General features: G+C 41.5%; 2 protein-coding genes across 3 annotated transcripts; both read left to right on the forward strand.

Moving 5' to 3' along the window:
• The first annotated feature begins 427 nt into the window (after nt 1-427).
• LOC125302412 (taste receptor type 1 member 3) lies at nt 428-7114 on the forward strand. Its single transcript, XM_048255565.1, has 10 exons — nt 428-562; nt 827-882; nt 1069-1204; nt 1496-1796; nt 1970-2326; nt 2675-3094; nt 3508-3711; nt 4556-4676; nt 5488-5858; nt 6255-7114. The coding sequence occupies exons 2-10, from the start codon at nt 828-830 to the stop codon at nt 6825-6827; spliced, it is 2538 nt and encodes an 845-aa protein (XP_048111522.1). The 5' UTR covers nt 428-562; nt 827; the 3' UTR covers nt 6828-7114.
• Nucleotides 7115-8118: 1004 nt separating this feature from the next.
• Nucleotides 8119-19377, forward strand: LOC125302275 (trichohyalin-like). 2 transcript variants are annotated; one of them, XM_048255386.1, is made up of 4 exons: nt 8119-8208; nt 8411-8693; nt 17311-18766; nt 18926-19377. In XM_048255386.1, the coding sequence occupies exons 2-4, from the start codon at nt 8424-8426 to the stop codon at nt 19252-19254; spliced, it is 2055 nt and encodes a 684-aa protein (XP_048111343.1). In that variant the 5' UTR covers nt 8119-8208; nt 8411-8423; the 3' UTR covers nt 19255-19377. The 2 variants fall into 2 exon arrangements, with proteins under 2 accessions (XP_048111343.1, XP_048111345.1); XM_048255388.1 differs by having other exon boundaries at nt 17311-18016.
• Nucleotides 19378-22015: the final 2638 nt, after the last annotated feature.

Below are 22015 nucleotides of genomic sequence, written 5' to 3' on the forward strand. Positions count from 1 at the left end.
ACCACACCACACTAAAACTAGCATAGTTCGTAGAAAGCACTGAACATCCAAATAAGACATTCACAAAGGACATTTACAACACATTGAACACAATACAACACGACCTATATAAGAAAATGCAACAAAACACTGAACAGAAAACAATACAGCACAACACAACACTATAAAAAAACAACATAAAATTATATGATGTAATGCAAATGTAAAACTTAATACTTAAAGTTTAAATATTTTAAACTTTTTTTTCCAGCCATTTGCCTCTCATTTTTTCCCGAAGGTATGCTACATTGAGGTGAACACGCTGTAGCCTAACATATACCACAATGAAAAGGTGGGGGTGTGGCAGAGGAAGCCTGATTTCCATGAACTCTTGAATTTATCTCGTGTCTCATTACACATGCTGATTTGCCTACACCTAACATTGCACAGAAACATCCAGGCAGATCGTGCAGGTCTCTGCTGAGAGGTATCAACTGCTGAAAACATCACTGGTTCATTTCACTGGGGAATCCTAGAGAACTCACATCTGCCATCGATCTCCACACCTGTGAGTCCCCTGCAGGTTAGTTCATGCCGATTCTGTGGGAAATTTCTAATAGCCAATGACCACTTTAGTAGGGTTTTATGCCATTTAACCAAATGATTGAGAGAAAATGTGCCTAATTCCAACGACCAATAGCACAGTTATGCTTAAGACTGTTCTCACAAAGCATGTTGATACAGTAGTTTGTATTTCTTTTGTTTTGTACACAACAGCAGAACAGAGTTATTATTGTGCTGTGCTGTTATGTCATCCGATAGTTATTTCCATCTCTATTACATCTAGGATGCCAGGGCAGAACCATGTGCTGTTGCTTTGCTGTTTGTGTTCACTGGGCAGTGGTAAGGAAATGCACAATGAATACAGAGTACAGTATAAAGTATAAAGCAAATGCTTTGGATGCTCCAATTTTACATCACATATTTATAATGGCAATATTATGCTTCAAAAAAACATCCATTGTGTATCTAATATTTAGTCGTATGTATTTTCTTTTTTTTTTACATATTTTCTCCATATGGGGTCAGCTAACTGGCTACAGAACATCGGCACAAATCTCTTCAGATCTCGAGGAGACATAATGCTCGGAGGACTCTTTCCTATCAATGAGCTCACCAGCAATCTGAGCCAACGAGAGGAGCCTAGTGACATACAGTGTAACAGGTAAAACACCATCTCAACATCTCAAGTCACTCGGCCAACTTGCCTTCAAGGCTACAATGTTTCACTTTCTTTCCACAAAGACCAGATAATCATACTTGTCTTCCTATTGTCATGGTAATTTATGAAACTGTATCTCTTCTTCAATATCATACAAAACATACAAGCCATTTATATCATTGATTAATGCTTAATGATAAGCTTCAGTTAAAGTTGATATGTGATAGTAAAGTCATATAAATGATGGTAAATGTACTCAAAACTAGAGTGTAAATTATTGTGTGTGTTTATCAGGATCAACAGCCTTGGCCTGGCTCTGTCCCTGGTGATGAAGTTCTCGGTGGACAACATAAACGCTGACCCCAATGTCCTCCCTGGGGTGAGGCTGGGCTTCGAGACCTACGACACATGCCAACAGCCAGCTGTGATCATGAAGCCAACCCTACTCTTCCTCAGCAATGGCACCACAGAGGAGGTGGCCGTCAAGTGCAACTACACAGACTACGCCACACGGGCTGTGGCTGTCATCGGCCCATTAACCTCGGAAATGTCCTCGGTTGTCGGCAAGTTGCTTGGGTTCTTCCTGATGCCACAGGTTGGTTGACGATGACGTCTTAGTTGTTATACACCAAACCCAAACCCAGAGATACTGTGCGCGTCCACACACAGACACACACACACACACACACAGTGCAAACAGTGAAGGTGAAAACAATGTGAAACTTGAGCTCTAAGTGTCATCATTATAATTTCCTTCACTTTGATCAGATCAGCTATGGTTCCACGAGCGACAAGTTCAGCGATAAACAGCTGTACCCCTCCTTCATGCGCACCGTGCCCACAGACAAATGGCAAGTGGTGGCCATGGTGGAGCTGCTGAAGGTGTTTGGGTGGAACTGGGTGGCGGTGGTGGCCAGCGAGGACGAGTATGGACGGCAGGGCCAGCGACAGTTCTCCGCTCTGGCGTCGAAGGAAAACATCTGCGTGGCCTACGAGGGGCTCATTCCCATCTACAGCGACCCTGTCCCCACCATCAAGGACATCCTGGAGAGCGTGAACGAGACCAAGGTCGGGGTGGTGGTGCTCTTCTCTCTTGCTCAGCCTGCCGCCAAGTTCTTCAAAGAGGTCAGTCTTGGGGAGCTGCAGGGAGTAGGGCATGATGGACAATCTAATTCCATTGTAGTGAGGAAAATCCTTTAAAATATGCCAACTCAGGAGTACTCATTCAGTGTAGAAACAGGAAACAACAACTCACGTAAGAATCTGAATGGGTCAATTCATGAGCATTATACCCCAAGAAGGGTTCTTTAAATAGTTTAAACTCTTCAGGTAAACTGCCACAGTACTAATTTATGATTAACATCATTACAAATTAGAATAAAAAGTTTATTATTTAGGGTACCATGTTCTCTCTGTAATTCTGTATATGGCAATGATTTGGCATTCCTGTTTAACTGTTCTGCACACATACAGGTGATCCTCCGGAACATGACGTCAGTGTGGGTAGGCAGCACTGCCTGGGCACTGCACAATGACATCAGCACACTGCCCAACATCGACAAGGTGGGCACCATCCTGGCCTTCGCCGACATGAGCCCCCCACTGGCCCTGTTGGACCCCTACTTCCAGGCTCTCTTCTCCCAGATCCAACAGCAGAGGCTCAACCAGTCCTCCCATGACCCCACTTTGGACATCCCCTCCATGGACAACCCGTGCCCAGCGTGCTGGTACCTGTCCCCTGACAACATGAGCCTGGTGAAGGACACACTGCTGCAGAGGAACGCCTTCAGTGTGTACGCAGCCGTCTATAGTGTAGCTCAAGCTCTGCACAGCCTGCTGGGCTGCAACGCCACCATCTGTCAGCAGTCCAGCTACAAAATCTACCCATGGCAGGTATTCTCTGAAGCTGGTGTATTTTATTTTATACTCACTTAGCAAATAGACTTTGCACACCATAGCACAATGTGTGTTGAACGTAACAACAGTAAGAACTGAGCAATAATAGTCAAATATGGACCAAAGCTACATTTTACAAATCCTTTAATAAAATAATTTAAAAAATAGGGAACTGTAGACTGGTTTTAGATACTGAGCAAAGTGATACGCTATGCTGTATTTACATCGCCATTCATTAGGATTTTATTTTCTAGTACAGGGATTTGTGAGCTGTAACATGGTTTAATCACATTGTTCTTCCCAAAAAAACTTCAATAAAAACTAAATTCTACAGTTTTTAACTAATTATTATTTATCTGCACTTTTTAATCAAAAATAATTTCATTATATTGTATTCTTACCCCCTTCAGTTGCTAGAGGAGTTGAAGAATGTGTCCTTAGACATAAATGGAACTCATTTTGAGTTTGATGACGAAGGGAACCCCAGCATGGGCTACGATCTGCTGGTGTGGACCTGGAAGAAGTCTCAAGTAAAGTTTAGAGAGATTGGAAATTTCTATTTGAACCTGTCCATCAACAGCACACTCATTGAGTGGCACACAGTCTCTAATAGGGTAAGAACATGGAATACAGTCAAACTCTAATGAGACCATAATCATTATCTTTTTACACAGCTCTTCATAATGCTGCAGAATGCTCCATTCACTTGAATGGGCCTTCCCAACGTTCGGTGGTCTGCTATTCCTCGATAACAGACCGTTGCTAAGTATAATAGACCGCTGTCAAGGAAAATGGGTTTTGTGCTTCAAATTCGTCTTTCATATCACTCGGCAATTAATCAGGTCACTTCTTGCATTGGACCTTCATTCGAAAGTGAAAGCACTGTTGATCAGCTTTGTTCTAAAGAATGTTTGATTCACGTCCAGCGTGTGTTGCGAACTATTTGTTTCTCAGCAAAAGCCAAAATAAAAATGTAAAGAGTCATATCATGTGGAGTTTATTTTTTTATTTTGGCAAGTTCCTTTGACAAGGAAGCGATCATCCTCATCTACACACTGAATTACAGGCTCAGTCCCTGCCCTGTCATGCCTGATCATCCTTAAGCACACTATGTTGATATCTGATTTAGTTTATATGGTATATTTAGTATTTTAGTATCATGTTTATCTTCTACTGTCTCTATTGTACAGAGGAGTTTTTTTTAAATGTATATTACCTTTATTATATGTATATTACTTTTTCTGCTTTATCGGAAAATAAGTCCGGTTCGTCCTGTCAAGACTTATTTTTGTTATAGGCTATACATTATCCCTTAGGCCCTAGGCCTACTTAAACTTTTCAGATGTGTCAGATTGATGACAGCCAGAGGAAGAGAGAAAGAGAATAATGAAGGGAGAGACAGAAAATCAGAGAGAAAAACATAGTATTTGAAAGTAAATCCAAGTCTTTCTGTCACAGGTCCCCCAGTCCACCTGCTCTGCCGACTGTGGTAAGGGAGAGGTCCGGCGTGTGAAAGGCTTCCACTCTTGCTGCTTTGACTGCATCCCATGCGAAGAGGGAACATTCCAGAACCATACCGGTGTGTCTGTCTGCTTAAATTAAAAGGGCTTGTGTTGGACAATTAGGGGCTATTTGGCTTGTTCTGTTCCTGGGGTGCATTTGTCAAAAGGTTGTTGAACAACTACCCTGGTTAAATGAGAGAAAGACTGCTGTTAGGATATCACAGATATATGCATGTTATCCAAGAAGTAGGTAGCTCAGTGAAATAGTGAATTGTTAACATGGAAATATAGTACTTGTGGCCTATTTCTAGCCTGACATCGCAGTCTTCAGAAATAATCATTGTGTGATAGAGTGATACTGTAAAACCTCATGAAATATATGCATGAAATATATGCATTGAACCACATGAAATATATGCATTTTTCCTGTTTAAACGGGGTCTTAGAAGCCATCTGTCTAGCAGTGTTTTTGTTGCAAACAAAATCAACCAAAGCATGCTCAATTGACGTGATCGACGAGGCACTGTTGCTCATCTGTCCATCATTGTACAAAGCTCAATTTGATTGGTCCGAACAGCTCTGGTTAAGGCATAGTTGCTCTACAACGGAACAATTCTAGACCGAAATTCCCAACCCTTAAATGTTGTGGGCATTTCTAGTTCGGCTGGCATCCAGGCTAGCCTATTTCAGCCTATCTGCAATCAAAACTACAACACAGATCTATTTAGATCAATAAATTAAGTATTTATGTCATATTGCATTTGGATTTCTTGGCAGAGATTTTATATTCTTGTGCAGATTCTTGTAACGAAGATATCCTATAAAATACTATTCAGCATCCTGGGCTAGCGTTTCTTTGAATAAACTTAAATTTATCATTCTTCACAGATGACATTCAGTGCACCCTGTGTCCCTCGGGTAAGTGGTCTACCCCCAGCAGCCAGTCCTGCGTGTACCCCACCTACACATACCTCACCTGGAACTGCTACGAAAGCCTGGGCCTGGTCCTGGCGGGGGTCGTGGTGCTGGTCTGTGAGGTCTCCGTTGGGGTGCTCTTCCTGCGCCACCGGGGCACTCCTATGGTGGACGCAGCTGGAGGGGCACTCTGCGGCCTGTCCCTGCTCTGCCTGATTGGATGCTCTGCCAGCCTCGTGCTCTTCCTGGGCAAGCCAGGAGATCTGGTGTGCCGCCTGCAGTTGCCACTCAATGCCATTTTCCCGACCGTGACACTGTCCACCATTTTAGCCACCTCTCTACAGGTGAGAGGGAAAGCAAAAGCATCCACTGCAGAGTGATGCCTGGGCAAAGTGTTTGACCCTGAGCACCTTATGTTTTATTAGGGGTCCAAGAACTAAGCAGTATAACACAGTCCATTTTGAGAGTTGAAAGTAAAATAAAAAGGATCCTCTGGAACATGGGAGTGATGTTTATCTGTTTCTGCCTCTTTCAAAGCAACCAAACCACTGTATATTTCATTCTTCCTCCACCCTTTATTTCAATTTTGTTGTAAAACTTTTATTTGGTGCATCCCCCTCTAATGCAGTTTGACTTGTTTAGTGTGCAACTCATGGTAGGCATTTCATTTTAATTTTCTCCGGATATTCTGTACCAACACACTAGCATCATGGCACCACATCTCACTTTCTCTTCCCCAGATTTTGTACGTCACCGAGTTCCCTGAGAAGATCTCTGCTCACCTACACACGTTTCGCGGTCCAGGCAGCTGGCTGGTGGTGCTAGCATGCAGCGGTGTCCAGGCAGGGCTGTGCGCCTGGTTTGTCCAGGAGGCCCCGACCCTGACGCACTTCCGTACGAATCTGGAGGTGAACTTTGTGACGCGCTTCCTCAGCTGCCCTGTGACACCACTGCTCAACTTTGGCATCTCACTGGGTTTCCCAGGTGTGCTGGCGCTTGTGTCCTTCATGTGCACCTTCATGGCCCTGAAGCCGGCTGGCCAGTACAACATGGCGCGGGACATCACCATATCCACACTGGCCTACTGCGTGGTGTGGGTGATCTTCGTGCCCATCTACACGGGCCTGGACGACAAGAATAAGTCCATCGCTCACGTCTCAGTCACATTGATCAGCCACATGGGCCTGGTGGCGGCCTACTTCTTCCCCAAGTGCCACTTGCTACTGAAAAGGCCGGAGCTGAACACAGCAGACCACTTCCGGGCCATTCTGGAGGGGACCATCACACCAGCTCAGGAGCAACCGGCTCAGTGATCCAGGGAATGACAAATGCTAATATACTATACTGAACTGCCCATGAAGAGAATTCATAAAACTTCATGTTAGAATGAACGCATGTTCATTTAAAGGCATAAACCACACATTTGAAATGTATTTAGTATATTAGTTTAAGGAGAATCTTTACATCCATCTACACAGGCCTGAGCATGAAGGCGTCCTCTGCCTGCTCACATCAGTCATCTGGTTCTGTCATGTGGAAGGGACCATGACATCTCAAGAAGAACTGGCTCAATGATACACGTGTGACATATGCATATATATTTTACTACTATTACATAAAAGACCATTTATATAACTATATGTTTGTCAGATGTACATGAAATGTATTTCATATTTCATTATTAAAAGCTTAAAACAGCAAACTTCAGCTGTGTCAATTAAATGAGTTCAAAGAGAGGCACCTTCTTCACAGCACTGTCAAGGAATCACTTGTATACTTAATGTAAGATCATGGCTATAGGTACTGTATAAAAGGATAGCATTCATTAATTTAACAGCATGCGTTCATTCAACTGCACAAATGTATTTTTACAATATCTTCATTCAAAAGTAATGCCGTTTAGATGTTTCACAGGCCCTCTGAGTGAAGATGGTATTTCCATTAACCGTGTTAATTGGTGGTCTATTGTCATGAGGGAATTTATAGAGCAACAATCTGGAATTATGTTAACCGATTTGTTATGTCAATGTTTACCTTATATAATATAATATAATATAATATAATATAATGTTATAATAAAGTAAGGGTATGTTGCATTAGTAGTGATACTGATAACAAGATGACATTTTCTAAATTACTATTATTCGCAGGCCACTCTGGTAACATAATACCTGTAATTCTGAAAATGTCATCATGTTATTAGTATCACTACTACTGCAACATACCCTTATATTACATTATTTCACTTGTATTGGAGTAATATTTGACATGGTGTATCTATCTACTTTCACTTAAGTGAAGGAATTGTGTAGGCTACTTCGTCCACCTTTGTGCAGTAGTAGTGATACTGATGACATGACATTTTCTGAATTACAGGTATTATGCTACCAAAGACATGAGCCTACATTACAACACATAATTTCTGTGGACCTCACATGCTTCAGTAATAACACATTAGATTTATTTTAACAGTTGCGGACTCTAGAATCATCTGAACATTCCAGACCAAGCCTGCAGTATCACCATAGAAATAGAATCTGATTCTTTTCTATACAAAAGGTGACCATGGTTACAATGGTTAACTAGTCCATTTGTGTCATTTTTTGAACACGTAATATTTTAGATGTAAATAATAAAGCAGCTAAGTAAGCTGACAGAAGTTGATTAGGGCTACTCTTCAGAGGACCCCCTCAGGTATAACTTAGAACTACACTTATACAATGTGATATGTAAAAGTACTTAAAGTAAATGACATGCCAAGTAACAAATAATTAAAACTGTATGGATAAATAAACATGGGTAAGCCAATCAGGTTTGGCTTATCTAATATGCTACACTGAAAATGTGCAGGAAATGGATGCAACAAAATTGCTCTATTTTTCATACAAACTTTCAGGGGCAGGAGAAAGATGGAAGACAGTGGGTTTCAGGAGCTTCGATACTGGATTCAGGACCAAATCACGGTCCAAGAAGCAAGGCCTGAAGTTATGGGCAGCAACACTTGCAGATCATCAAAGGATCTCGTAAAACTCAACCCAGCAAATCCGAGGAGAGTTGCTTGGAATGATGACGACAGCGATGACAGTGCCACCTATGCCTTCCCAACTGCTGATAGGAGCAAAAAAACACAGGCTCTGACAGGTGATCAGAAGGGAATCTTCAACTATGTTAAGGAAAAGGTAAGGAGAGGAGAAAATAAAACACAATGTCAAATTACACTTGAAGAACACAAAAAAAAATGACACAGACGGAATCAAACTAGATGTACCGCATAGCGGTACAAAATATGACCGCCGCTCAGTCCTGTACATCCATTCCGCGAAAATAAATCACACTTCAATTTGTCTCCATCTTTTACTCCATCCCCCACTCTTGAAACTTTTGTGTATGCTTGTTTGGCATGCCTGAGTGTGTGTGTGCGGCTGCACAGAAAGTAGCCTACTTGTGCTGAAAAGGTGAATAGATTGTAGAATAGCCAAAGAAGATGTAGCATTGTTATAAAACCTTTAAAATCTCTAAACAATCACAAGTAGGGCAGGTCATCACAGTTCATCCATTGCAACTGGATTGATGAAAGGTCACTTACACCTGTAGGCTACATTGTATTTGGGAAAAGCAAAAGGTATCAGCATAATGTTATTTTTTTTTTTTTTTTTCATGTATTTATAAACAAAAACATCTCTGTCAGTTCCATGCCGTTTTCAACAGCTATCAAAAACAAAGGTCATTTTGGATGGATGGATTTTTTGTGAATGTTTCTTCTTCTACATAAGATTTTAGTCATCTTTAGTTCATGTAATACTTTATTGTCAATGCACAAATTAAGTAACAGTAGTCTGAAAGCGTTATTGTTAATGCACAAATTAAGTAACAGTAGTCTGAAACGAAATGCTGTTTTTACATCTAACCAGTGGTGCAAATAACTGACATGTCCAAATGGGCCTTGATGAAATGCGCCGCTAGACAGTTCATACACATTTTAACGGGCCAAAGTTGAAGAAACTTTTGTCCGTTATTGTTAGATTGCAAATATAGGCTGATTCATGTTCCCTTGCATTGTGTAACTGAGGTCCATGGCTAGTCTGCCTTTCATCAGACCAAGCTCAATCTTTTAAGAAATCAAAAAAAATAAATAGCGGGCAGATCAGGCTGGGTTCACCCAGCCTAGTCCATAGGCACCGATATTGTTTAATTTTCAGATTGAGATATACACGCTCTGGCTATTCTAAATGCAAAAATGCATTAGGGAGTTATGACAAAACTGTAACTAACAAACTAGATCCTAATAGAAAGCTGTTAGCTTCCCTAAGCTACAGGTAGGATTATAAAGGTAGGCCTATTTACAACATAAATTGTCAATAGGCTATGCTGGCACACAAATAAAATCTCCTTTGGAAACCAATGGCTTACGACTTACAGTATCAAGCGGACTTAAACTGCCATATCGTGGGCGAAAAGTTGTAATAACATTCACGCAGTTCCATGAGTCAAGGAAAGCCTTGAATGAAGTAGCCACTTCTAAATGGGACCCACTACACAGTAGCTTAAGGTGTGTTGCTAAAGCAGCCATAATGAAATGAAGGTGTCATTGTTTGGATACTTCACACACACGCGTGCTTTTTAATTTCACAGACTACAACTACCAAGCTGGAATCAAAGCACATCGATTCCCCTCTCACACCCTGCAACGCACTTAAAACAAAATAAACAGGCGTCTCAGTCTCACTCATGTATAGGCAAAACTGTATCAGACCGGTTGTAACGTTGGTAAATCGTCCATTGCACAGAATGATTTTTGTAGCACGTGCAATAAATGACAGTCGAAAGATACAAACAGTGCTGCTATCAATTTGCTTGGTATAACCGCATTTATAGTTTTCTACAAATGCAATCAATCAAATGGGCCTCCATCACTCAACCAACGCTAACGGTAACATTACCTAGGTCCTTATTGATATTACAAGATTAACGTACCTGCAGTAAAAACCAAGCATGTCCGATAAACATCCTCACTTCATCCTCACTTACACTTCATGTGAACATCGTCCCTGTCCTTATTAGATGTTAAGCTGCGGTAAATTACAGTCCTTGTAGGAAGTGTCCATTATTTTTTCAACCCACTTTTAACTTCCAAAAAAATTACGTCTCACTGCAACGATGCGCCATCTAGTGGACAAACGACTACTTATCGCCAATACTGAAAATGCAGCCATGATGATGATGATGAATATTTTGGCTTTCTTTTGATCCTATTGAATTTGTAATTATGTATCGGCCGTTCTAATACCGATAGTATGTGGGTGCCTGTGTGTGTGCATGTTTATATGTGTGCACCGCCATTTACAGGCCAATGAGTGTACAGTCACTAAATGTACACATAACCTAATTTTTAGCCCCCCATGGATGAAATTCTCTGAAACTTGGCATACCCCCAGACCCCAGAGAATGCCAGGTCAATCATACACATAAAATTTGGTGCAGTTCTGAACATCTTAACTGAAGATAGGGCGATTAAAGCAGAATAATATTGCATTTTCATTTTTTACGGGGGCAAATCACAAATGAGTGATTATGAGCCAGGTTGATATGGGCCCTTGAGACCAACATACCATAAAAAAAGATTCACAGAGAACTGTGTCTGCCCTACCCTCCTTTCGGGGGTCCAGTCCAGCGGGTGGGCTGCAGATGAAAAACGAAAAATGACGGTTCCATGCTATCCATGTGGGGTACATGCCCACCAAGTTTTGTGTACCCGGTCTTTCAGTGTCCCGGGAATCCTTGTTGGTGTATCGTCACTAAATGTACACATAAATTATTTTATTGTAAGGCCCCCCATGAACGAAAGTACACAAAACTTGGCATGCATTCAGAGGGTGTCATAATGATCCTACACTTTTAATTTCGTGCAGTTTTGACCTTGTCAGCCAGAGATATTGAGATGAAAACACCTAATTTTTTGCTTTTAATTTTTTAACTAGGTGGCGCTATACATGAAATAAGTGGTAATGGGATGGGTTGACATGCCCCTTAAGACCAACGTACAAAAAAAAGGTGGACCTCCTAGGCCCTACGGTTCTCGAGATATTCACAGAAAACTGTCTCCGGCCACCTACAGGCCAGTTGGTGTATAGTAACATAAATTTATTTATTGTTAAATTATTTATTGTGTGGCCCCCCCATGAACGGAATTCCACAAAACTTGGCGTGCATACAGAGGGTGTCATAATGATCCTACACTTCCAATTTCGTGCAGTTTTGACTATGTTAGGTCACAGATACCTTCAATTACAACACCTCATTTTTACTTTTTTGTGTTTAACTAGGTGGCGCTATACATGAAATGAGTGGTTATGGAATGGGTTGACATGGCCCCTTGAGATCAACATACAAAAAAAAATGGTCCTCCTAAACCCTACGGTTTTCGAGATATTCACAGAAAACTGTGTCTGCCCTACCCTCCTTCCAGGGGGTCCAATTCAGCGGGGGGGCTACAGATCAAAACGAAAACGATGGTTCCATGCTATCCATGTGGGGTTACATGTCCACCAAGTTTCGTGTACCCCGTCTTTCAGTGTCCTGGGAATCATTGGACGGAAATTTGGGCATCGAAAAAAAAAAAAAAAAAAAAAAAATCTGACTAAACCTATATGACGCCCGCTTAGGCTTGGCGGTCATAATAACAATGTTGATACAGAGACAGACACTGATACATAGATTTAGTAGACATATGTTGAAGTTTAGTATATTAATGTCACTACTGGAAAGACCACCTCAAGCAGAACTAGATGTACCGCATAGCGGTACAAAATATATGACCGCTCAGTCCTGTACATCCGTTCCTTGAAAATAAATCACACTTCAATTTGTCTCCATATTTTACTCCATCCCCCCACTCTTGAAACTTTTGTGTATGCTTGTTTGGCATGCCTGAGTGTGTGTGTCTTGGCTGCACAGAAAGTAGCCTACTGGTGCTGAAAAGGTGAATAGATTGTAGAATAGCCAAGGAAGATGTAGCATTGTTATAAAACCTTTAAAATCTCTAAACAATCACAAGTAGGGCAGTTAATCACAGTTCATCCATTGCAACTGGATTGATGAAAGGTCACTTACACCTGTAGGCTACATTGTATTTGGGAAAAGCAAAAGGTATCAGCATAATGTTATTTATTTATTTATTTATTTATTTATTTATTGTGTATTTATAAACAAAAACATCTCTGTCAGTTCCATGCCGTTTTCAACAGCTATCAAAACAAAGGTCATTTTGGATGGATGGATTTTTTTGTGAATGTTTCTTCTTCTACATAAGATTTTAGTCATCTTTAGTTCATGTAATACTTTTATTGTCAATGCACAAATTAAGTAACAGTAGTCTGAAACGTTATTGTTAATGCACAAATTAAGTAACAGTAGCCTAGTCTGAAACGAAATGCTGTTTTACATCTAACCAGTGGTGCAAATAACTGACATGTCCAAATGGGCCTTGATGAAATGCATCGCTAGACTGTTCATACACATTTTAACGGGCCAAAGTTGAAGAGCTTTTGTCCGTTATTGTTAAATTGCAAATATGGGCTGATTCATGTTCCCTTGCATTGTGTAACTGAGGCCCATGGCTAGTCTGGCTTTCATCAGACCAAGCTCAATCTTTTAAGAAATCAAAAAAAAAAAATAAGCGGGCAGATCAGGCTGGGTTCACCCAGCCTAGTCCATAGGCACCCGATATTGTTTAATTTTCCGATTGAGATATACACGCTCTGGCTATTCTAAATGCAAAAATGCATCAGGGAGTTATGGCAAAACGGTAACTAACAAACTAGATCCTAATAGAAAGCTGTTAGCTTCCCTAAGCTACAGGTAGGATTATAAGGTAGGCCTATTTACAACATAAATTGTCAATAGGCTATGCTGAACGACACAAATAAAATCTCCTTTGGAAACCAATGGCTTACTACTTTTACAGTATCAAAGCGGACTTAAACTCCCCATATCGTGGCGAAAAATTGTAATAACATTCAAGCAGCTCCATGAGTCAAGGAAAGCGCGAATGAAGTAGCCACTTCTAGATGGGACCCACTACAGTAGCTTAAGGTGTGTTGCTAAAGCAGCCATAATGAAATGAAGGTGTCATTGTTTGGATACTTCACACACCGCGTGCTTTTAATTTCACAAGACTACAACTACCAAGCTGTAATCAAAGCACATCGATTCCCCTTTCACACCATGCACGCACTTAAAACAAAATGAACAGCCGTCTCAGTCTCACGCATAGGCAAAACTGTATCAGACCAGTGTGTTGGTAAATCTTCCATTGCACAGAATGATTTTGTAGCACGTGCAATAAATGACAGTCGAAAGATACAAACAGTGCTGCTATCAATTTGCTTGGTATAACCGCATTTATAGTTTTCTACAAATGCAATCAATCAAATGCCTCCATCACTCAACTAACGCTAACGGTAACATTACCTAGGTCCTTATTGATATTACAAGATTAACGTATTCTGCAGTAAAACCAAGCATGTCCGATAAACATCCTCAGATTTATTTCGGCTTCAAGAAGAAATGGGAATTACACTTCATGTGAACATCGTCCTATCCTTATTAGATGTCCGCTGCGGTAAATTACAGTCCTTGTAGGAAGCGTCCATTGTTTTTTCCAACCCACTTTTAACTTCCAACAAAATTACGTCTCACTGCAACGATGCGCCATCTAGTGGACAAACGACTACTTATCGCCAATACTGAAAATGCAGCCATGATGATGATGATGAATATTTATTTTGGCTTTCTTTTAATCCTACTGAATTTGTAATTATGTATCGGCCGTTCTAATACCGATAGTATGTGGGTGCCTGTGTGTGTGCATGTGTATATGTGTGCACCGCCATTTACAGGCCAATGAGTGTACAGTCACTAAATGTACACATAACCTAATTTTTTTAGACCCCCCCATGGATGAAATTCTACGAAACTTGGCATACCCCCAGAGAATGCCAGGTCAATCATACACACAAAATTTGGTGCAGTTCTGAACATCTTAACTGAAGATAGGGGCAATTAAAGCAGAATAATATTGCATTTTCATTTTTTTTACCGGGTGGGGTGCAAATCACAAATGAGTGATTATGAGCCAGGTTGATGTGGGCCCTTGAGACCAACATACCATAAAAGATTCTTCATCCTCAGTGCCACGGTTCAGGTAGTTATTTAGGAAAAACAGTTTTTTTATGGTTCAGGGGCCCAGCCGGGGTGGGGGTGCTGGTGGTGGTCCCCAGGGACTAAAATGAAATTTTTCCGTAAAAGTCTAGTGGGGCTACATACCCACCAAATTTCATGTACCCGGTGGTTCGTGTCCCGGTATCAATGACCAAAAATTCAGGGAGTAGATGACGGGAAAGATTCTTGAATTATGTGCATGTGTGCGTGTACAAATTTATGTTTATGTGTGTGGGTGTGTGTGTGTGTGTGTATGTATGCGTGCTTGTGTGTTTGCCTGCGTATGTGTGTTTGTGCATGTGCATGCATGCGTACATATGTCTACTGTGTGAGTATGTGTCATACATTATGATTACTGTAAATGTATGTGTGTAGCGTGTGTATCTGTTTATGCACATGTGTGCACATGGAATGGGTTAACATGACCCCTGGAGGCAAACATCACGGAAAAATTGGTCATCCCTAGGCCCTACAGTTATCAAGATATTCACAGAGAACTGTGTCTGCCTACCCTCCTTTCGGGGTCCAGTCCAGCGGGGGCTACAGATCAAAACGAAGAATGACGGTTCCATGCTATCCATGTGGGGTACATGCCCACCAAGTTTTGTGTACCCCGGTCTTTCAGTGTCCCGAATCCTTGTTGGTGTCGTCACTAAATGTACACATAAATTATTTTATTGTAAGGCCCCCATGAACGAAAGTACACAAAACTTGGCATGCATTCGGAGGGTGTCATAATGATCCTACACTTTTAATTTCGTGCAGTTTTGACCTTGTCAGCCAGAGATATTGTGATGAAAACACCTAATTTTTTGCTTTTTAATTTTTTAACTAGGTGGCGCTATACATGAAATAAGTGGTAATGGGATGGGTTGACATGCCCCTTAAGACCAACATACATAAAAAAGGTGGACCTCCTAGGCCCCTACGGTTATCGAGATATTCACAGAAAACTGTCTCCGGCCACCTACAGGCCAGTTGGTGTATAGTAACATAAATTAATTTATTGTGTGGCCCCCCATGAACGGAATTCCACAAAACTTGGCGTGCATACAGAGGGTATCATAATGATCCTACAATTCCAATTTCGTGCAGTTTTGACTATGTTAGGTCACAGATACCTTCAATTACAACACCTCATTTTTACTTTTTTGTGTTTAACTAGGTGGCGCTATACATGAAATGAGTGGTTATGGAATGGGTTGACATGGCCCCTTGAGATCAACATACAAAAAAAAAATGGTCCTCCTAAACCCTACAGTTTTCGAGATATTCACAGAAAACTGTGTCTGCCCTACCCTCCTTTCGGGGGGTCCAGTCCAGCGGGGGGGCTACAGATCAAAACGAAAAATGATGGTTCCATGCTATCCATGTGGGGTTACATGCCCACCAAGTTTCGTCTACCCCGGTCTTTCAGTGTCCCGGGAATCATTGACGGAAATTTGGACATCTGAAAAAAAAAAAAAAAAAAAAAAAAAAAAAAATATATGAAACCTATATGACCGCTGCTTGGCGCGGTCATAATAATCTATCACTCAAGAGCCAAGTTCAGTGAGAGAGGCTATGTTCTTGCACACAATAATTTGTATAGCCAACTTAATTGTCTACACATCAAATGCTAAACTGAACATTAACCCTATTCCACGTACTCAATTTTCTCACTCAATAACGTTTAACGTTTGAATTTTAAATAAATAGTGTTCAATAGCATTCTCTCATTTTGAATTAATGTCTCATTATGAATTAATGTCGCATCGGAGTGATTACTAGCGGTAAACAGTCTGAGTGGGAATGTCCTGGGGCATTACTATTCTGCAATGCCTATCGTCCAAACAGAAATTAATAAATAGTTTAACCGTACCTTACTGTTGTATTCGCCTTATTCACCCGGCGGCCAGAACGAGGCTACAGGGTACACTTACCATCACACTTCAGTCCAGCAGATGGTGGTAATGCACTCCGTTTGCAAACTGCCCATATTAGATATTAAAATAGATATTAGAAAGATAATAGATAATAGATATTATTATAAAGATATTAGATATTAGATATTATTATTAGAAAGATATTAGATATTAGATACATAAATATTAGAAAGCTAGATACTGCATTGGGCTCCAGAACGTACGTAAATAGTGACGCCATCTTGGTGGAGGCAACAACAACTGGAGGCCAATGGAGGAACACGTGACTCTGACTGGAAATCAGACAGGTGTCTCTGATTGCCGGCAAGTGTTGCCCATAGACAGTAACGGTGTTGCCCCCAGCAATATGGCGGCCGCGTTTACGATGCTACCTAATAGAACTCGACGGACAATGCGGTATCTAGCTTTCTAATATCTATGCAAAGTTACGTTCTTCTTCTTCTTCTTCTTCAATGAGTTTTTTTTTTTTTTGCAGTTTGCAAACTAAGTGCATTACCACTATCTGCTGGACTGAAGTGTGATGGCAAGTGTACCCTGTAGGCTCTTTCTGGTCGCTGGGTGAATAAGTCGAATGATTGTCTTTAGAGGGAGTGACAAATAGAGAATCAGGTTTTGAACCTGTATTTACTCTTCACTTTTTCATATCTTACAGACGGTGACTGGGGGATTGAGGCAACAAAAGAGGGTGTCAGAGAGACGACAAGACCATGAGACACAGCATCCTACAGAGGGAAGAAGTCAAGGAGTGATAAGACAGAGGGGTAGAGAGAAGCAATCAGACATAAGAAGACATAAACATGATCTAGAGGTGCAAGACCTGGAAATTGAAGACACCACAGAAATAGAGGATCTACTAGGGTCGCAGTGTAAGGAAGAGGGAGAAACGCATCAGTTGAAACAGATGACTAGCAGCAGCTTGAAGGAAACTGAGAAACTGTCACCTGAAGAACCTGATCTGTCCGGAACACAAGAGAAGATGAAGGTGAAGCAACCGAAAATGCAGGGGGGAAACAGGCAGCGGCAGAAGGAGTTGGAACAAATAAAATACCTGGAGAGAGATAAGAGAGACAGAGAGAGACTGAGCAAAGTGGAGAAAGAGGAACGACAGAGAGAAAAAGAACGTCTGGAAGAACTGGTGATCCAAAGAATGAGACAGAAGGAAATGGAGCAACACAATGAGATGAAGAAACAGAAAAAGAGGCAGAGACCAAATGAATCAAAAAGAGACATGAAAACATTTGGTGAGACAGAAGGCCAAAGTGAGACTCTGACCCAATGGCTGGAAAAGGCAACATGGTTAGACAACCAACAGGAGAAGACAGAAAGACAGCTCAGGGGACGTGTGAAAGAAACCAACGGTGAGGGCAATGGCAGGCAAAGAACTGAGGCAGAGCTAAACAAGGCGAGAAGGCAACGGGAAGAGTCTGATGGAAATAAGGGAACTAAAGTATCGGATCTGAGAGAGGAGAGATTGAGAGAAAATAACCCAAACTGGGTGCGAAAGCAGGGATGCAGGGAGGAGAGAGATACCAGTGGATTGGAAGAGATGAGAAAGATGCTAAATAAGCTAGAGCAAGAAGAGGACAGATGTAGAGAGGTGGAGGACAACACAGAAGCTCATCAACAGGAGGTGGAGAGCGAAACAGACTCTACGGACAGTCTACAGATGTACAGGAGAAACCTGTGGCTGCTTAGAGAGAAACATAGTTTGACGGAGCTTGACGAAGAGGTGGAAACCGAGAGGCACCAGGAGGCCAAAAAACACAATCTCTTAGAGGAAAGTGAAACAGACTCACAAAGCCAGGAGGGAGAACAGACAGACAGTCAGACAGACAGTCAGACAGACAGACAACAAGAAGTGGACTGGGACAAACTTGAGAATGACATCCTCTCCCTGACAGACCCAGAGGAGAGAAGCGAGTGCAGCATGATCTCTGGGGAGGATGAAGTCCATTTTCAGAGTAGTTTTCAGTTTTCTGATAGAGATAGGAGTGTGAGGAGAAGAATTATTGGATGGGTCAATGACAAAATGAAAGAACGATATCAAAGAAAAATAGTCAGAACAATGCAGAGGGAAAAGCATGAGGGCCAAGAAACATATATCTCAGGCACGCTGCAAAATTTCAACCTACATAATTCAATTATTTAAAGTAATGTATGTTAATATCCAGATATTCCAGGGTAACTGTGAGCTGTATACCCATATTTTTAGTATGTTTTATTAAAGATATGTCTGTCAATAATGGATAATTATGATTTTTTTTCAGGGTTTGCTCTTGCATCGCTGGGGCTGGGTAGGATCTGCACCCGCGCTGAGCGAGAGCAGGAGAAACGAATCCAGCTCCTGAAGGCAGAGGCCAGACGGCAGGATATGGAGTCCAAGTGGCTTCAATGGGAAGCAGAACGGAAGAGAAAGAAGGAGGAGAGAAAGGCCAGAGAGAGGGAGGAGAAGAGCCGTGCCCAGCTGGCCTGGATCCTGCAGCAGAACGAGAAAGCCGACAGGAACCTGGACCGTTACAACAGCCAACAGATGTACACCAGCGCCAACACACTGGAGAAGGAACAGATAATTGATTGGGATGGGAGGACAGAGTGAAATACACCTACCGCCTATGAAAAGCTTGTTTTGTTAAGCTTAAAAAGCTTAAAAGTTATCAGTCCAGTCACATTTAGGCACTATTGCATCATCTTTCAACTAATAAATGTTTCATTGACAAAGGATGTGCCTTGATTATGGTGGTTGATATTTTATTTACAGTCAGTATGGCAAATGCGAATGAAGTGAGAGGAGAGGAGAGAGGGAGAAGGAAAGAGAGAGGAAATGAGAGGAGGAAGGATGAGAGGAGACAAGCAGAGAGGAGAATAATGATATCAATGTTTTAATTTTGAATATATCAGTTACCAGTTTTGTATGAATTTTTGTAATTTTCGCATTTCGTCCAAAATGTATTGTTCACACACACACACACACACACACACACACACACACACACACACACTGATCTGTCACTGATCTATTCACTGATCTGTGCTGTTCCAAAATGGTCTTTTTTAATTGCACATTTGAATATGTGAGTTTGCACCCAAAATGTGTTTTTTTTAATGGCACATATGAATATTGTGTTTTGAAATTAAAATTGATGATAAATTACCATTCCCTTTGAATTTTGACTGGCCGAATGCTTACCTGAAACAGCTGGCCCATTTTACCTTAGATGCTGGCCCATTTTACCTGAAACTGCTTATGCAAAAAAAGTTGGCACAGTTGATGTTTCAAGAACTGTAGGGCACAACACTACACAAAAGTGTACCCAATTGTCTCATAAGAGTAAAACATAATGATAGTATTGCACACTGCACTGTTTGTAACAGTGACTTTAGCATTGCTCACGGAGGATTAAATGATTGCAAAAGACTTTACTATACTATACTAGATGGCTAGTTGCCAAGGCTACATGAAAAGGCCAAACTACCAAAATCTACATATTTTACTATCACAATTTCTATTAATAGGCCTTCTTTATTTGGTGTACTGACTAGACATTATTGAACAAACATCTGCATTTCAGTATCTAAGTAGGTTAGGTTGGGATGTCTGCTATACATTGTTGGCATTACTGTTAAAATGCACTTCTAGTATAGTGAGTATTGGCAAAACCGGTTATCATTTTTATCTTGAGGCAGTGGGGGTGTTGTCGGCAGCTGCTGAAAGTAATTAATAAAGTAACTTGTAATCTAACTTAGTTACTTTTAAAATCAAGTAATCAGTAAAGTAACTAAGTTACTTTTTAAAGGAGTAATCAGTAATCAGATTACTTTTTCAAGGTAACTGTGGCAACACTGTGTACGAATATGCCTGGAACAATGTATGCATTTGAAAATCCACATTTCTTGATGGTAGAATAAACAGTCGTGAGAAACCATTGACACATGTTTTGTTGTACACTTTTCAATCCCATCACAGATTGGGATAAATGCTACAGAGCCACGCTCGCACCCAGGCGTGGTGGTAACAGATTCATTTGCATAAAGTTGGGGATTGCTGAACTTTTGGACGCACCGCAGCCACAGCTCTCGTCGCACCGCATACCCAGAATCCTATGCGGGTGCGGAATTCGCTTCGCATAGAAATGAATAGGGATACTGCGTTGCGGAGTTCGCATCGCATGCTAGTGGATCACCGGCGTTACACAGCAATCCCCAACTTTATGCAAATGAGTCCGCGTTACACCGGTGATCCTCTAGCATGCGATGCAAACTTCGCGACAGGAGAAACGCGACGCAAGGACCCACAATTCAGTTCAGCAACGGATGACGTGAGCCCATGTAAAGTGAGTGGGATGCGTCTCCAGCACTGCAACGCACGCAGCTGTGTGTAGGAGCCGTTACGCCGGTGATCCACTAGCATGCGATGCGAACTCCCCAAATCGCGACACTACCCTCCATGAAGACGCTTTGATGGCCGTTCCCTTTTGTAGATGGGTGGAAACGGCAGGGCAAGAGCAGGTAGCCTAGTAAACAACCAAACAAAAATTTTCCCTCCACTATTTTGAAATTACCGAGGGAAAGTCACATCTATAAATTAGTTTGCAAGTTGGGCGGTCATTTCAATCATGACGTTGTCCCTTTAGGATTCTAGCCACACATCATACAAACACGGAAATGTAGACACTGCTATGATTAATTTCTCTCATCTGCCATGTTTCTGTGCGTTGGCGGTAACCACACTACCGAAAATTAGGTTTTTGTTTAGGTTCACGCGATGATGGACCTCCCCTGCGTATTGCTCTGCTATTGGATACTCGCCTCGCGATGGATGGATTCATTTGCATAAAGTTAGGGATTGCTGAACTTTTTGACGCGCCGCAGCCACAACACTCGTCGCACCGCATACCCAGAATCCTATGCGGGTGCGGAATTCGCTTCTCATAGGAGTTTGCATTGCATGCTAGTGGATCACCGGCGTTAGAAACAGGTGAGCGATTGGATGCCTGTGAAGGCGCTGGGGAAGCCAATCTGCGCGACCAGCGTCTTGGCTCCTGGCTTGACCAAACGCATCTTGCGAGCGGAGTAACACCGATGTTGCAACTTCGGCATGTAGACTGCGAATAAGTAACCTGACTGATTGAAGAGGCGTGGCAAATTCCGTCATGCTCCTCCCAAACTTCCGTTTGTAAACGCCATTTTATCTAAATATAAATATTATTTGTCATTAAATTCATTTTATTAGTTTAAAAAAAATAATAATAATTAAATTTACTTTCACCAATAAACATTTAAAATATATTTTATGTGTCTGGTCCATTTTCGGGGGGGGGTTGTTGACGTTTTCTTGCAAGTTGTTTCAAATAACAGCC

Source organism: Alosa alosa, chromosome 10 (assembly GCF_017589495.1).
Source record: "Alosa alosa isolate M-15738 ecotype Scorff River chromosome 10, AALO_Geno_1.1, whole genome shotgun sequence".
Taxonomy (NCBI): domain Eukaryota; kingdom Metazoa; phylum Chordata; class Actinopteri; order Clupeiformes; family Clupeidae; genus Alosa; species Alosa alosa.

Bases quoted from the DNA above. Each gene is read 5' to 3' on its own strand.
- LOC125302412 (XM_048255565.1), top strand. From the start codon at position 828: ATGCCAGGGCAGAACCATGTGCTGTTGCTTTGCTGTTTGTGTTCACTG. The intron at 1,205-1,495 runs GTAAAACACCAT...TGTGTTTATCAG, and splicing joins AGTGACATACAGTGTAACAG to GATCAACAGCCTTGGCCTGG. The intron at 5,859-6,254 runs GTGAGAGGGAAA...TCTCTTCCCCAG, and splicing joins TTTTAGCCACCTCTCTACAG to ATTTTGTACGTCACCGAGTT.
- LOC125302275 (XM_048255386.1), top strand. From the start codon at position 8,424: ATGGAAGACAGTGGGTTTCAGGAGCTTCGATACTGGATTCAGGACCAA. The intron at 8,694-17,310 runs GTAAGGAGAGGA...CATATCTTACAG, and splicing joins TCAACTATGTTAAGGAAAAG to ACGGTGACTGGGGGATTGAG. The intron at 18,767-18,925 runs GCACGCTGCAAA...ATTTTTTTTCAG, and splicing joins CCAAGAAACATATATCTCAG to GGTTTGCTCTTGCATCGCTG.